Here is a 17,393-nt window from a genome sequence, read left to right on the forward strand (position 1 = left end):
CCTCACATCATAAATCAGCCCAACTGGACTCAGAGCCAGGGCAGCCAGGAGTGGGTATGTTAGTTGGGCCACTGCCTGAGAATAGCCCTTCCAATAAAAGTCCTCAGAAGCCCCAGGTATCCCAACCTGCGCCTTGTGGGACCTGACTTTGCACCCAGCTGTCCCCAAAGGTCCCTCTCCCAGTTTCTCCTGGCAGCCTGCCCTCCACCTCCTATGTAACCCCTGGCCCTTCAGCTTGGGTGAGCAGCCCCTCTCCTGCCTATGTTCTGGGATCTGAGAGTGGAGCCCTGTGGATCTTCTCCTGCTCATGGAAGCACAGAGTTTGCAGGACATGGCTTGTGGTTGACAGTCAGGCTGCCCCAGACCAATCAATATGGGAGGGGTGAGGTGGTGTAGGAATGAGGTTAAGGCCTCACAAGAGGTAAACCTGAGCAGTGTCACAAATGTCTTCCCTTGTTCCACTACTGGTACAAATGCAGCTCTTTGCTGCAGGGCTAGGCTTCTTAAATCTTTGATTATATGGAAGCCCAGATGCTCTCCTCATCACTAAATACCTCTGGGCTATTCCACAGCCCACAAATGAGTTCCATTGCAGAACTCCTTCTCTGGCCACTTCTGTAGTGTTCCAGTTTCCCAAGGTCACATAAATGTGTGTTTTGGCCGATTTCCTGTCTGCCTTCTCCATGAAGCCCATCTAGTTCCTCACCAGTTCCAAAACTCTGAGAAGGCTTTCAGCTGTCTTGTCTCCTTCACAGCTGTAGGAACTGCTCCTGCTTCCACCATAGGCCTTGAAAATCCTTTCCTGAGTGCAACAGATTCCCCCAATAAACTATTTATGTGTTGCCATGCTACATCTAGTTTCAGCGCAACCTGTTTTCATAGCTTGTAAAGTGGTTACCAATCAGTTTCCCTGTGCACCTGCACTTTGTTATCCCCTTCTTTGGAGGCTGAAGAAGAGTTGGTTTTTATACCCTACTTTTCACTACCAGGAGTCGCAAATAGGCTTACAATCACCTTTCCTTCCTCTCCCCACAACAGACACCCTGTTTGGTGGGTGAGGCTGAGAGAGCCCTGATATTACTGCTTGGTCAGAACAGCTCTATCAGTGTGGTGGCGAGCCCAATGGCACCCAGCTGGCATGTGGGGGAGCAGGGAATCAAATCCAGTTTACCAGGTTAGAGGCTGTTACTCATAACTACTACATCAAGCTGGCAAGAAATTGTCTGTTGGGATCAGAATTAAAATTTTACTTTGGCAATCCAGAGTGGATATAAGATTGACTTTCTAATTAAACTAGATGTGGTTCAGAAGAAGCAGTTAGATATTTTGGATTGGGGGAGGGGGAGGCTACAACACCTGCAAAGATGGTTTCAAATTGGAAACAAAGTGCTGTGACATTTTCTTGTCATTTTCCTGTGTCAATGCCACTTCCCAAACCCACAACAGAGGCATGGAGAGCGAGGATGATGAGAACAAGTTCCAATAGAGTACCTGCATGTTTCCTTCTGAGGAAAACTCTTTATAGATAGAAATGGTGATAGGATGGAGTTAGCCATCCTTCACAGCTTATTTAGGCTTCCTAAAAGTGATGGGATAAGCTAATAATGGACCTCCCATCTAGTTAGACCTCCAAGCACTGAGCAATTCAAAGTGTTACGAACCCCACATGTAACATGCATAATGCCTATACGTGTCTCAAAAGCATTTTAAATGGAATATTTATTATGCTGTCAGGCATGCCAGACAGATTATTTGTGAGTCAGAGAGCAGATATTTATATGCTTCAAGGACCACCAAATAAAGTTAACTAATTGCATTCCAAGCAGTAACTTATAATAATAATAAAAAAAATCAGAGTGTTTCTGGAAACAAAATATAAAAGGATCTAGTTTGAGGTTCTTATACAGTGTGTGTATATATATCCTACAGTCTTGATTTAAGATTATGTTCTTTTCAATTTCCTTCCTTGGCTTGAGTAGACCATCATGTGGAAGAAAAAACTCATAATACTCTTGCTATAAATGTCATGTTGCACAGCTTAGCTACTTCTCATATATGAGGAATAATGTTGCAATATTCTTTCATCCTGACCAAAGCTTTCAAGAAATTTATGACAAAAGCAGACTCAAATGTTTATGATTCTTCCACAACTTTCCTTTGCGTGAAAATTATATATTGGATCCAAAGGCATGTTACAAGTAAAGAAAGCCCATTTCTTAAAGAGCTATTGTTACGGGAGTGTAATTCTTTTTTAACCTCATCACCACCTGTGGTGTTCAAATCCCTGTCAGTTTCAACAGCCTTTGCTCATTGCTACCACCCACCCAGGCACTGGTTATACCAGCAACGGTTTTTCCTAGTAGCTCCTGTAGCACATGCTATAGATCCTTTGGTTGGAGGGACCCCACAGTGCTGTATGGTTAGGGTGTTTTCATGTTGTGATTGTTTTGGGGTCTTCATATTTCTCGTGGATCACAAGAATGAAGAAATAGCAAAATACATGCTCTGTCAGTAACTCAATGAGCATGTGTGCAGACCATGGGCCTCATAACTTTAAAGGTTCCCTTGGATATTGGGGCACTGCATTTGTGCATCCCACCAAGTTCATGAAATGTTTTCAGCTAAATGAAGCTGCCAGTTGCTTCCAAAGCTCCAACTATCCCTGGTAGGGGAGTCTCACAGTTATTCATGCAACACAAGTAACTGTGCCAATTCGGATCTGATAAGGACCCATGAATCCTTAAACTAGCTTTGGTGCTACGGGTCTCACAAATCATCAAATGAGTCTGGATTATATCATGAAGCAGAACTTGCAATATGAATTGAAACCACCAAATATTGAGTATTAGCAGCCTATTTGCAATACCCATTGAATGGATGAGAAAGGGGGAAATCTCATTGTGTACTAATCTGGATGTACGTGGCTAGGGGTGAATGGAATAATAAAATAATATATAGACCCACTTCAATGCAAGGACCTTGTGAATGTGGTCCCCATTCTTCCATTCTTAAACTAGGCTGAGTATGGAATACTTTTTTTTTCAATGCATGTGATAAAGTTCACAGCGTTTTTTTCCAAAAGAACTGTATAACCACCATTGTGTTATAATGTGTCGTTATATTCTAAAGAGACTCTTAAGCCTTTCATATTACCTTTCTGTAGGCAACCTTTGGCATAAATGTTAATGAAAGTAGAGTCAGATTCAATTTTTTTTAAAGGGAAGTATTCACTGAAATAGGAAATATGCTTATCATTTGCATGAAATCCCACATGATCATTGGAAAGAAAATAAATATTCCACAGGAAAAGTTTAGCCAGAGGATCGCCCTGACGGTAAAGAGAGGATAAAAGAACTTCTTATCAGTTAACACAATTTAAGACTGCACAGCTGAACTTTGTTCTTCATAAATGTCTGTAATGAGCAGAGTGTCTATTTTTCACCTTTCTCTCCATATACAGTTGTACCAATATTTCCTTTCATGATTCTACTAGGATCAAGTAACAGGTACTTCATGTCTCTGTCCAGGGATGCTGAGAAGGGAGGACTGGGGTGGGGGGACGAATTCCAGAGGCCCAAATCACCTGGAGGAACCCTGAAGCCATAGTCATGCTGTATTCAGGGAACACACTAAACCTCACCCCCCAAAACACTAATGCAATTCTGACTGTAGCTTCTAGGGGCATAGAGAAGGCAGATCACAGTAAAATGGCAGTAACTCTGACCAGTGGATTGGCCATTGTGAAAAGTTTAGTAGGTGGTTGTGAGAAATCCTCACTTTTCAGATCCAGCTAAGCCTATCTGCATTGGAGCAAAGCAAAACCAATCAGGCTAAGCTAAAGTTATTGCCAGGGTGTAGCCTCCTAAAATGGTTACTATTTCCATCAGTTTATAGTTTCCTTCCTCCTTTAATTCTACCCAGTTCTTGTACAGCCATATTTTGCAAAACAGTAGCCATATTAGTGTGTGTATCAAAACAATAACAACTTGTCTTTTCCACACTTTTCTCCTCCTTTGTGTTGCTCTCTTATCATGATCTGCCATTAGGCTAACCCCACTTTTAGTTTCTCCTCACCTCCTATTTTTCAGTCTGAACTCTTTGCTTTGCAGGGATTAATTTCGCTAATGAGGACACTGACACAAAGATTGGCGTTAAATCTGGCCACAGCCTTTAATAACAATGTGAGCATGGAAAGCATGGGGAACAAGGTCCCACCTTCGTGAGGTCAGCCGACCACAAGGCAGCCCAGCGCAGCCTCCTCCTCAACGGGTCACTTTGGCTGTAAAGCCCATATCAACCCGGACGCAATGGCAGGCAAAATTTTTAAGGGAGGAGGCAAAGTGGAGTTACCCTACTGGGCGTCCGCCTCTGTTGGGTTATCCTGCCTTCCGGAAATGCGAGCCCTCAATCAGGCTCTGCATCCACTCGGTCCCTTAAGGGGACCCCCCAACCTAGGGGAGGCCAGCGCGCAAGCTTGGCCACCCCGAAATTAACCTTTCCCCATGCTCCCATTCCACCAGCTGTGACAATAAAATACCATATAACAAAACAACGGAACAAACACGTTCCTTACTTCTTTCTTCTCGGTTCTTTCTTTCGTTCTTCTTCCCTTTTTTTTTTTTTTTTTACAATCAACTCCCCAACAAACAGAAAAAAGGGGGTGGGTTTCGCGAACTCCGAGGCTGCAGGAGCGGGAAGAGGCCGAGGCACGTGGGGCTCCTCCTTAAAAGGACGCCCGTCTGGCCCCACCTCTGCCAGCGCCGCGCTGTGCGCAGCCTCACGCAGGGGCTGCTGGGGATGGGAGTTTCCTCCTCCCAGCTTGTCCTCGGTGTGCTCCTTCTCCCGCTGCAGCAACGGCCCCTTAAGGTAAGTCTCCGGGGCTATTTGCTTTGCAGGGATTAATTTCGCTAATGAGGACACTGACATAAAGATTGGCATTAAATCTGGCCACAGCCTTTAATAACAATGTGAGTATGGAAAGCATGGGGAACAAGGTCGTGCCTTCTTGTGGTCAGCCGACCACAAGGCAGCCCAGCGCAGCCTGCTCCTCATCGGGTCACTTTGGCTGTATAGCCCATATCAACCCGGACGCAATGGCAGGCAAAATTTTTAAGGGAGGAGGCAAAGTGGAGTTACCCTACTGGGCGTCCGCCTCTGTTGGGTTATCCTGCCTCCCGGAAATGCGAGCCCTCAATCAGGCTCTGCATCCACTCGGTCCCTTAAGGGGACCCCCCAACCTAGGGGAGGCCAGCGCGCAAGCTTGGCCACCCCGAAATTAACCTTTCCCCATGCTCCCATTCCGCCACCAAGCCCAGAGGCAATGCCTCAATGGGCTTCCGCCAATGCTCACCCTTGTAGCCAATGTAAAACACTGTGCCGAATCCCATGGAGCCAAAGGTCCATTCCCCAATCGGATAAATGCACGCCATCGCTCCTGTAAAAGGCATGTTGCCTATAGGAGATATCTGGATGGCAAACAACTAATCTCCCAAAACTGAAAACGAACTGTGTTACAGCCTTGTTCACACGCCTCCTGGCAAGGTCGACTTGGTCAGGGTGAACTGCTGCCCGCCAAACGCGGCGTTCTAGCAGTGAAGACCAGCAAAGCATAGCGTAAGGAAGTTGTGTTCGGATGACGGCTAAGTCTTGTAGGATCTCTTGCTTTAGGATATGGCCGGTGATCTCAGGGATATCGTTTTCTCCAAGTTGTATGACTAACAGGTCTGGGGGTCGATCACGCTGTACCATCTTCAACAGCGTACACAACACTGACCTCCAGCGCATCCCTCGATATCCTTTCCACACGAACCGCACGAAATTTCCGAGCCCCAGGCAGTCATCCCATCCAGATGCGGCTGCATACGCAGATGCCCAAAAAACTATGCTGTGTCCAATCACCCATATGACCGGAACAGGAGGTGCCAATTCTGCAAAATAAAATTTAGAGAAGGAGATCCTTCCTAACATACTGTTTATACGCGGAAGACCGCCAACGTCCCAATGACTTTAGGCCCTCACTAGGGACCCCAATAACATCTGCCTGAGTTGTGGCACCAATACGAAAAGAATGTATGCTGTATTGTTCTGCAGGAAGACCAAGCCTTGTCAACACGGCCCTCATCACTGCTATCAGCTGGAAATGTGATAGACAGGACCCATTTTCATGTATAAATAAAGGCCCTTCAGTTGTTGGGCGGACACGTAAGTACTCTCTTGTAAGTCAAACTGGACAAGGGGTCCCTTCAGGCATTATGGGTAAAAACACAGTAGCCCTTCTTCCCCCATGATTGAAAATTGGTCAGTTTTTGAGTGCCGTAACCGAATGTACATGCCATGATCCATGACCTGAATGTCTTGAAGGTTCAGGGCCCTATTCCCAGGAGATCCTTTTGAGGCAGCTACCACCTCACTGCATCGAAAAGCTCCAAAATATTTAACAGTGAACACGGAGGAAAATAGCAAAGTCTCAAACTCTGAGTCACAAAATAGTGGGAGTTCGGTTAGCATGCCATTTAAAACATGCGTAGACACCGGTCTCCTACAGTCCTTCCTGTCGGGAGCTGATCGCTGCCAGCCAGAAATAGCCCTCCGGGCCAAAAATGATGTGGATGGGTCCCACCAATTTTGAGCCTTACAGAAAAATGACAGGGCTGATAACTGCACTCTCAAGGTTCTCGGGGCAGCTCCCTGTGACTGCAAATTAACCAAATATCGTAAAACAAAATCCTCGAGTGGCGGAAAGGGATGTAAACAACCCCAAGAGTTAGAGAAAATGACATATCCCTCCACCGCCTTCGCATAAGCCCGCCGAGTAGCTGGGGTTAAAGAAGCAGTCACTGCTAGACAAAGGGCCCGTTGCCAATTTTCCATAGATCCTCCGGGAACGGGTCCGGTGTCCTGTTCGCAGAGGGAGCCAGAGCCCGAAACCGATGATCCTGGAAACGAGACAAGGCATCCGCCACCTCGTTATTTACGCCTGGGATGTGTTGCGCTGCAAACGTTATATTAAACAAAAGGCAGGTCTTCACTAGATACCGTACAAGTCGCATGACCTTGGCTGAACGACTGTACTGTCTGTTAATGATCCGTACAACTGCCTGGTTGTCACACCAAAACAGCACACTATGATCCCGAAACAATTTGCTCCACAACACCACCGCTACCAGAATGGGGAACAGTTCAAGAAATGTGAGGTCCCGAATTATGTCATCACGGACCCATGTTTCTGGCCAGTGTTCCGCACACCATCTGTTGTTATAAAAAACACCAAAACCTAAACTGCCAGCAGCGTCTGAGTGTACCTGGAGAGAGGTTTCAGGAGTAATAGGGGTCTGCCACATTGCAATACCATTAAAATGCTGCAAAAACTCCCACCATACCCTAAGGTCATCCTTGATGGGTCGAGTCAAACGGATATGGTGGTGGGGCGATGAAATACCTGACATGGACCTGGCCATGCGAGCGCAAAAAGCCCTGCCGGGGGAAATTGATTTGCAAGCAAAATTAAGATGCCCAAATAAGGCCTGCATTTCTCTCAAAGTGCATTTAGTCTTGCAAAGCATTTCCTCCAACAGCTGCTTCAGCTTTTCCAACCTGTCCTGGGGGAGATGAGACAATCCCGCCTCGGAATCCAGAAGGATGCCCAGATAAGTCAAACGAACCACCGGGCCCTCAGTTTTTTCATCAGCCAGTGGCACACCCAATTCATCAGCCAATGCCTTGAAAACGCGCAAACGATCAGCACAAACAGGGGAGTCTGGCGGGCCCACTATCAAGAAATCATCTAGATAGTGTGTGATATGGGGGCAACCAGTTCTGTCCTTCAGGACCCATTCCAAGAAAGTGCTGAATGTTTCAAAGGCCGTGCATGAGATAGAACAACCCATAGGCATAGCCTTATCCTCATACCAGCTACCTTCAAAAATGCATCCCAACAGACAGAAATCCTCCGGGTGAACCGGAAGTAAGCGAAATGCAGATTGAATATCACATTTTGCTAATAGTGCCCCTTTTCCACATGTCCTAATAATTGAAATAGCATGGTCCAATGATACATAATTTACCGAACATAGGTCCGGATCAATTGCATCGTTAACGGACGACCCTTTTGGATAAGACAGGTGTTGGATTAACCTGTATTGCCCTGGTGCCTTCTTTGGCACTACCCCTAACGGAGATGTACGCAAATTGGGCAACGGTGGAGCCTCGTAAGGTCCCGCCATACGCCCAGCTGCACATTCCTTACCTATTTTTGCCGCCAATATATCCAGCAATTGGGCCGCAGACTTCAGGTTGCCACAGGTTGTGGCCACTCTCTGACCGGTAAACGGGATTCTAAAACCTTCAGAGAATCCTTTGTCGAGATAATCGGCCTCCTCCTTAAGCGGATATTGCGTCAAGAGTGCTCGTAACACAGGGAGTCGGATGGGGGTAAATGCCAGAGACTTCAACTCAGGAGGGGTCTCAATTGGCAGCATCATCATTCTTGGATCCCGACCCTCCCCCTTTTTTAGCAGAGGGCCGGCCCCCACGAAAGGGATTCTTGCCGCCAGCTGACTTATCACAATCTTTCTTTGCGTGCCCCCCCCCCACAAGCCTCGCAACAGTGCTCGAAGCGGCACCTACGGCGTTGGCAGTTCCCCCTGTTGTATTCCCAACATGTGCCTCGTCCTTCTCTCCTTGTTCCTTGCCTGCGCCTATCGTAATCTGTCTTCCTAACGAAAGGGCCCACCTTAACAATCCAGGCATCATGGTCTTTTAAGTCCCATCATGCCTGAATGTTGCTTGAAGCACGTTCGCGAGCCAAAAGATCATAAGCTATGGCCACTGAGTCCCCGGAAAGAGACTTCACTTCTAACACATTAGCCAAATGGCTAGCTAAATGCCACGCCCTTTCTGGGTATGCTCCCGTAACCAGGCGAGTAAATTCAGTATACCCCCTCATCCAATTTGTGAATGACCGATCAGACTGAGGAACGCCCTTTTTGTCTTTTTTAGGACCTGTTCGTGGAGAATCCCCTTCAGGAGGTACCATGTCGAAAACATCCACATAGTACCCATCCAGGGCCCGTTCACGAATCTTCCTAGGCAGGTGGACCCCGGGTGGGTGTTCCCCTGCTGGATATCCCAGTAGAGGCTTAGGTGATGGCCCCACACCCTCTTTTTCCCTATAATAGGTATCGGCTGACTCTCTCCGACTCATCAACCAATTAGGGATCCCTGGAACTAGGGAACCCTGAAGCCAATAGGACCCGTCATGCTGTCCCACAGAAGTTTCATCTTCTGGAGAGGTAGACTCACCAGAGGTGCTGCCTACATGCCGGGCCCTGGAGCGTTTTTTGCCTCGCTTTTTCTTATTCCCTGTTGCATCCTGTTGTTCTGTTCCACCCTGTCGTGTCTCGCTGGAGGTTCCCACAGACCCCTGCACATTACCGGAGGTCTGATCCAGCTGTAAAACCACAGGGTTGACAACAGTACATGCTGGAGTGGTAATGGCTGTGCTAATAGCCGCGACCTGGCCAGATGAAGAGACAGTCGTAACCGTATCCACACTGCCAGTAACCGTACCCGAGGAGCCCACAGCAACAGCCGCACCCAGAGTAACCGGGTCAAGCTGTGATGCAGAGTAAGCTGCAGCTGTAGCACCTATATTGGCCAGCAACTGCTGGGGAGCGGCATCCGGACTCACACCCCCGGCATTGCCCCTGGCATTATTCAACCCTTGGTGTGGCTCGGGCCAAAACCGCCCCATCTGCCATCCTCCATACCACCCAGGTGTTGGAGTGACTGAAGGAGGATTGCCCGGTAGGTGCCAGCTGCACCCCGGGGTCTCCTCCTGGCCACCCGACCCCGGCCCTCTAACGGGCTGGGCTGCTGATGGACCGCTCCTCTGATTGGAAGGGGTCCCCCATGATTGAAAATCAGCCGATCGCTGAGCATCAACTCCCATTGTTAACACTGGTTGTGCTCTGAAATCAGAATGAACTGGTTGATAATGGTAGGTGGAAACCGGAGCAGAAAAACGCGGGTTTAAATTGCCCACTACCTGCCCGCTTGGCAAATAAGTGCCTGCTTCTGTGCCCAAATGCCTCATTGGCTGGTAAGTATTTGCCCCCAAATGAAAATCAAATTGACCCTGAGGTCTGACAAAAACTGCAGGGGGCGGGGCATCCCCCCTCCCTGCACTTGGGAGTAGAGAATGACTGGCACAAGTTGTTTGATATGGATTGGCCGCAAAGTGTGGTGCTGGCCACCAATTAGCACCCAGATTACTGTGCCCTAGCTCATTCAACCCTCCCTGACCAAAAGTTGCTCCAGGGCCAATCACGGGGGTTATTCTCCCCATTGATGTGCTAGCCGGCAAGCTGATTCCTCTTCCAGCCATGGAGGTGTTAAATTGAAAACCCTCACCCCTCCCGAGGCCTCCAACATGTGGCCCAGGAAACACCTCAGATATAAAAGAATTTGCTGCCTGTGGGTAGGCGTGAGGCATGCCACCCCCCCATCCCTGGCCCTCAGAGGGAAGCCGTTCTGCCCCATTAGATGGCGTTTGACCAATCTGTGGGTGAGGGGAATGTGTCACATTCCTTCTCTCTAAATCCCCCCCATCCGTCCTGCCGCAGCAGAGGCCGCTGCTGCGCGCCTAGCTGCGCCACGGGTCCCATATGCCGCTGGAGGCCCAGCCGTCTGAGCAGTCTGGTTCCTGCCCGCCCTGGGCCCCGCCGATCCAGCCTGCTTCCTTCCTGCCTTTTTCCCGCCCCGGGAATCCTGTTTTGGCCCCATCCCAATCGAAATGGGGGGGAACTGCGCGCATAACCGCCGCAGAAAGGGGGGGTAGAGGCGAATAGAGCCGTCCGCGGAGATGCGGCCAAACTAAGAGTTTTTTTTTAAATTCGCGTGCGGCTCCTTCGCAGCCGCCCTCCCAAACACGCGGTTGCTCTGTCCCTAGCGTTGCGGGAGGCAGCAGCAATGACGCTCCTGCAGTCCAGCGACGCGAACTCTGAGGCTGCAGGAGCGGGAAGAGGCCGAGGCACGTGGGGCTCCTCCTTAAAAGGATGCCCGTCTGGCCCCGCCTCTGCCAGCACCACGCTGTGCGCAGCCTCACGCAGGGGCTGCTTGGGATGGGAGTTTCCTCCTCCCAGCTTGTCCTCAGTGCGCTTCTTCTCCCGCCGCAGCAACGGCCCCTTAAGGTAAGTCTCCGGGGCTATTTCTCATGCATCCAGCTTGAAACTTAGAACATATTTAATACTAGTATAGCAGCAAACCTTTGTTAATATTATGAACAGAAGGTGGTAATTAAAATGTCCCCACAATCCAGGCTTTTTCAACAGGGGTTTCATGAAATCTTGGGGGTTTTGATTGCCCCGGAAGGTTTCCCAATTGGGTGGAAGTTAATTATTCTCTCTCTCTCTCTCTCTCTCTCTCTCTCTCTCTCTCTCTCTCTCTCTCTGAAATTTTTCATAAAATTAATTGGGTGATATAAACATATAAGGTTATGTTGACCAACTCCCCCTCCCAAAATGGTCCAAAATGGTTTGGAGGGAAGCTCCCTGCAAATGTGAGAAAGGGGGCCCAAATCCCCACCTGTACAGCCCAGTTCCTGCTTTTCTCTCCAGTTTGCAGCTGCCCACCCCTGAACAAACCAAAGGAAGCAGAATGCTGTCTCATGTCTGCCCCTTGTGAGCAAGCATGTCTGAGCCCTGCAACTGCAGCAGCCAGCCAAGCCAGCTTGGCAAAGGGGGAAGATGGGCAGGCAAGAGCCAAGGCCAAGAAGGCCACTCCAGGGAGAGCAGCCCAGCATTGGGGGATGGGGGTGGAGGCCTAACCCGACCCTGTTCCTGGCCTGCACATCCAGTGTAAGAGTGATGACACTTCTGGTGACATGTGATGCCCAGGGGTGTGGCAGGGAGATGTGGCCTGCTGACATCACTTCTAGGGTTCCTTGAAGCCTGAAAAATGTTCAGGGGATTCTCAATAGTAAAAGGTTAAACAAGGCTGTCATCATCTCTCAAAGTAGTAAAAGGATGCCACCCCTCCTTACATGTATTATAACAGAATTTTAATCTGCCATAGTAGTAACAAATGAATAACAGAAGTTAGAATTTATTTAGTTAGTTAAAATTTATATCCCTCCTGGGACCTATTTCAACAGAAAAGTACTACCTTGATCTTCATCCATTATTTTAGTGCCAATTTACAAGCAAGAAGTAGTGTAGTGTGGGAGTTGTAATTAGGCTTGCAGGCAGACCACACTGGAGGAAGTACAGAGTGGCTGGAATCCTACTCTCCATATCCTCACTAAACTGTAAAACTTCTGTTTGTTTTCCTGTTTTCTTTATGAATAAGATAAGAAGTAGAAAGGTTGTGCCAGAAGGCACCGGATTCTATTCCATATCTCTTAATTTTAAAACTTTGATGTGTGTCTTAGGAAATTATCCATTGTACTAGACTTACAAAGCTGGTTTCTATGTTTCCTATTTCTCTAATTATATTCATATTTCCTACTGAGAAAGAAATTAATAAAAGAGAATGAATTATTGTCCTATTCATTTGTTTTATGTATTTTATTATGAAATGCATGTACATCTATAAGTAGCTAAATATTTTATATTCTGTTTATATTGTCTCCCCTTCTTTACTACAAAAGCCTTTGGGATCTCTTTTGAAAGGAAAACAAAACAAATCAATTTTAAACCTGCTTAATTTGTCTGAGAGAATCATGTTCTTACAGTGACATCTTAAGCAAAAGTGCACCTTTCCAAGTTTATTGAAGTCAATGTGCTTAGAAGGGTGTAACTCTGCATACTAAGGATGCTTTCCTGGGAGCAATCCCTGGTGAGCTAAACCACAAAGGATGTCATTTTTGCTGTTGTAAGCATGCCCTACTTAGTTTCTGTTCTAGGAAATGTATGTTCCAAAGTAATTCTAATTTTGTCTGTATATTATTTTTCTGAGATTACTGAAGACCATGCTGTCTCCAAACTTTCTTGGCCACCAATTCCTTTGATGCATTCCACAAGTAAAACCACAGTTCGAGAATCTTTTTTAGCATAGTAAGTGGAGTCTAACATCAAAGGAAATATTGGCAGTATACTTGACCATGGGAGTCTTGTTAAAAATGTCTGGAGACAAAATTAACATCTTAAATTAACCTAGCCACTCTGAAATTGGACTACATATCCAGAAGTATATTACTTTCTAGTATCCTTTGAAAAAGAAGTCACTGGTGAAAAGTCACGGATTTCTACCCATTCTTAGAAATCATATTGAGATGTGAATCATGCATGCTGTAAGCATTTGTAAAGGTTTAAAACCAAACTGGTTTACTAATACTAAGCTAAGAAAATTGAGAAGCACATATTATTTATTACTTCTGGAGTTTTATTCATATTTATATATTATATATTAAAAAATACATATGCACTGCCTCTCTGTGGCTTAGATTCTAAGGAGACTTTTGGTTTGAGTACCATCTGTTGTACATGTGGAAGTTTACTTTTAAAACAGCCCAGTCACCTGACTTTATATTGTAGAAGAAATGTGCATAACCAATAGGTAGTACAAGTGGAAATGCCACATATGCCCCCTCCAGCTTGTTATAATCAGCAAGGTATAGTGGTTAAGACTGATGGCTTCTAATCTGGAGAGCTGGGTTTGATTCCCTGCTTCTCCACATGCAGCCAGCTGGGTGATCTTGGGCTATTCACATTCCTGTTAGTTCTGTTTTTATAGAGCAGTTGTCTCAGAGCTCTCTCATCCCCATCTACCTTACAGGATGTTTGTTGTGGAAGCCACTTTGAGACTCCTTCAGATAGTGAAAAGTAGGGTATAAAAACCATCTCTTCTTCTAAAGTGTACTGATCATTTTACCTTGCTAGATAAATGCAAAGAATGCTGCTCGTGCAAATAGTTCTGACATTAGGAAAAATTGTGAACCAAGCACATTTAACTCACAAAATGCACACAATAAATAAGATCTGAGAATGTCACATCTGAAGCAGTTAATGAGAACATACTCTTTGATACTCTCTTATTTGCTTTTCTATATCACAGTAAACACACTGTCCTATATTCAGATGTTGTGGAATGATTGTTCCAACCCCCATTCACAAACATAACCATTTACTAATATTACTGATTTAAGGAAATACGCTATTTCACAAATTCCCTTGCCTTCCTTGATCTGTTCCCTGTTTTGTTTGTACCTTTAGAGCAATTCAGTGCATTTTGGTGGAGCTCATGCAAGTTAATTGGTTAATTGTTGTTTCTAATGGACATTCTTGTTATTCATTTTAGTACATCCTCTTGCCCAAGGACAAGGCATTCAAATCCCATCTGCAGGGTGCAGCTCCACATGTGTCAATAAGTGTCTCATCTTGCACAGGGTGGCCATAGGCAAGCCAAAGTCAGTCTTCTCTCAAAAGATGGGACAAAGCAAGTCCGAAATGGGGAGTTACCAGAGACCCATCTTATCTAGCCACCATGCCATTTTATCAACTAGGTATAACTGAACATATTTTGCCTGACTATTTTGTTGTCAGTTTACAGTTTAAAGGGGAGGAAGCGCACCTGCCCACTCTGGACGGTGTGCAGCTCCTAGCAACTCACTCTGCCAGGAACCTGGGCATGATCCTGGATGCTTTCCTTACAATGGAAGCCCAGGACACAAAGGTAGCATGGAAGCTACAAATGGTGCAGAATGCCGTGACAAGGATTCTCACTAAGACATCATGGAGATTGTACATCTGGCTGGTACTCCAAGAACTCAGCTGGCTCGCAGTTGAATTCCGGATTAAGCTTAAGGTTTTGGTAATCACTCTTAAGGCCATATGTGGTCTGGGCCCAGTGTATCTGAGAGACTGCCTCCCCACCTATACCCCCAGAAGAACTTTAAACTCTGCCTCCTCCAACTGGCTACACATCCCTGGCCCTAAAGAGGCATGTCAGTCCTCAACAAGGGCCAGGGCCTTTTCAGTCCTGGCCCCCACCTGGTGGAATGAGCTCCCCATAGAGATCAAGGCCCTGCCTGAACTTCCACAATTCCGCAGGGCCTGCAAAAGGGAGCTCTTCCACCAGGCATTTGCTTGAGGCCAACTAACACACCTACAGGTCCCCCCCCCTCAGACTGAGAGATCGAACCTACCAAGGGATTGTCAAAGTTATTTGTTGGAATGCTGTTCTAGTTGAGATGTTATTGTTATTTGTTATATTGATATTGTTCTATGTAAATGTTCTTCAATGTTTTATGTAAATTGCCCAGAACCGTAGGGAAGGGTAGTATAAAAATCTAAATAAATAAATGAATAAATATTAGTTTGTTGGCCATTATGCATTAACAGAATTTGTTATTTTCTTATATCTGATGGTTTTGTATTAAATAATATCAATTTAGTCCTTTCATTGATAGTTGAAAATCTAATATTGGTATGCAGGTACTGAATTACTTTATTTCTCAGAGTTTTCTTCTTCTTCAGAAGATGAGAAGAGAGTTGCATCTCTGTGTTTGTCTGCTTTTCCCTCTATGACTTATCCTCTTTCTGAATAACAAAATAAACCAACCAACTACTATGTGCCAGTTTTTCATGCTTGTGCATCCATCACTCCATCACTACCCACCAATTGGCAAAATAAATAAATAAGCCATTGCAAGTTCAGGTGTAGTTTTAGAAGTTTGCTGCACGAATGAACTAATCTTGGGCTCAGTTCATGAGGCAAAAACATTAATGGCAAAGATCATTGACACCTTTAATCCCTTTTTTAAAAAAGAAATTGTATATGTTGGTAGAATTTAAATATGTAAAGAAGTTTAAAGCACCAAACTACTTAAAAGAATAAAATAATATGATTTTAAAGAGAAACAACATCGTGAATAGGAAAGGAGAAAGATAGTCCTGACTAACTAACTATTCTGCATCCATTCTGTCTGTTGTGGAGGCAAACAGAGAGGAAGTATGTGGTAAGGAGTAGGAAGTCTCCAACTGAGCCACTCAGTACGGAGGAGGAGACTCTTTGAAAAAATATCAGGAAGCTCCTCATCTAACTGTGCTAAATCCACACCTACTCCTATGCCCCCATTGGATAGTCTTCATATGCTTCTGAATCACGCATACTACAGACCTTGTATATTCCAGCAGCCAGGTTTCCAACATGTCCTAGCTCAAAGTTGCTTTCAGAAGGTTTGTTTTCTTCCAGCTTGCAAAGATGCTACCTCTTCAGGTACAAATAATTATTTTACACTATGAGGAGTCTGGGAAGTTAACATGGCCCTGAGGCGAGCCAAGTTGAGTGGCCTCTGAAACACTACAGGACAGAAGTACAAGACCACTTAGCAAAAAAATGCCAACACTGGATATGGGATCAGCCATTGCTGTCTCCTGCAGACTGATGACGGTGTGAGAGGAGGCAGCTGGTGAGCTGACAGTGATCATCATTGTTGCAGGCAGCTCTGAGCCAACTGGCCTCTCTGGGGCTGGCAAGTTGCTGGAGCTTGGCTCCTTTTACCCCTGGCCTCTATTTTCCCCTACAGCTGCAACCCAACTGGAAAAACTGGAAAAAATCCCCGTAAGTGAAACAACCACCATACCCCTGCATTTATACAGCAGATTTAAATTTATCTCTATTTATACAGCAAATCATTCAATAATGAGGGAAGGAATTTTTAAACATCATTTTTTAAACATTTATTTTGAAAATACCTATCAAACCTGTTTGAGGAGTCTTGCTCTCTACTCATTAAACATCAAGTGTCTTTGATAATTCACTTACCAGATATCAGTTAGATAAGATTGCCCAAGGAATGACAGGGAAAGATTTGACTCTTTCAAGCTAATGTTACTTTCTTCTCCATTTTTTGCAGCTGGTAATGGGGACTAACTGGAGTAGAGGAAAGGAGTGCTCTAAAAGGGTTTGCTTTTGTGGAACTTTCAAATAATATGAGCTGAATGGACTGTATCATTTCATACCTAATTACCAAAAGGAGCTAAATTTCCCAAGAGGCAAACTAGCATTCCTCCCTTACTGAAAGCGAAAGGCACACAGCAGCAGAATTCATTCCTTCAAATTTACTTTACTGGAGCTAATCTCTGTATGATTTCTCTAAAACATGACAGCATATTTTGTAAATTAAAAACAAACAAACAAACAGCAAGGTGCTTCCCCACTGCTTCATAGGCAAAATGGTATTTCCCCCTTTAAGCCACTATTATTAGTTACATATTGTGCCATATAGTTGTCACTTAAGCCATTTGATTCTGTGAAATTCCAGTTGTGCAGAAGTCCTCTCAGCATTTGCCATGGATATGTACAGAAGCAATATTGTGTGATTCATTTGTCATAATTCCTGGGGGAATTCCATGATCTATATTTGGGTGTGACCATTGATGCCTCCCTAACTA

The 17,393-nt window shown here is 45.6% G+C and overlaps 1 protein-coding gene across 1 annotated transcript in view; it reads left to right on the plus strand.

Moving 5' to 3' along the window:
* Window positions 1–11,054: 11,054 nt before the first annotated feature.
* LOC143831198 (uncharacterized) overlaps window positions 11,055–17,393 on the plus strand; it is a 140,121-nt gene continuing 133,782 nt past the window's right edge. Inside the window, exon 1 of the mRNA XM_077324263.1 lies at window positions 11,055–11,189. Within this exon, the coding sequence (XP_077180378.1) occupies window positions 11,055–11,189 (135 nt within the window). The remainder of the gene's footprint in view (window positions 11,190–17,393) is intronic.

The sequence above is a fragment of the Paroedura picta genome, chromosome 3, assembly GCF_049243985.1.
Source record: "Paroedura picta isolate Pp20150507F chromosome 3, Ppicta_v3.0, whole genome shotgun sequence".
Lineage (NCBI taxonomy): Eukaryota > Metazoa > Chordata > Lepidosauria > Squamata > Gekkonidae > Paroedura > Paroedura picta.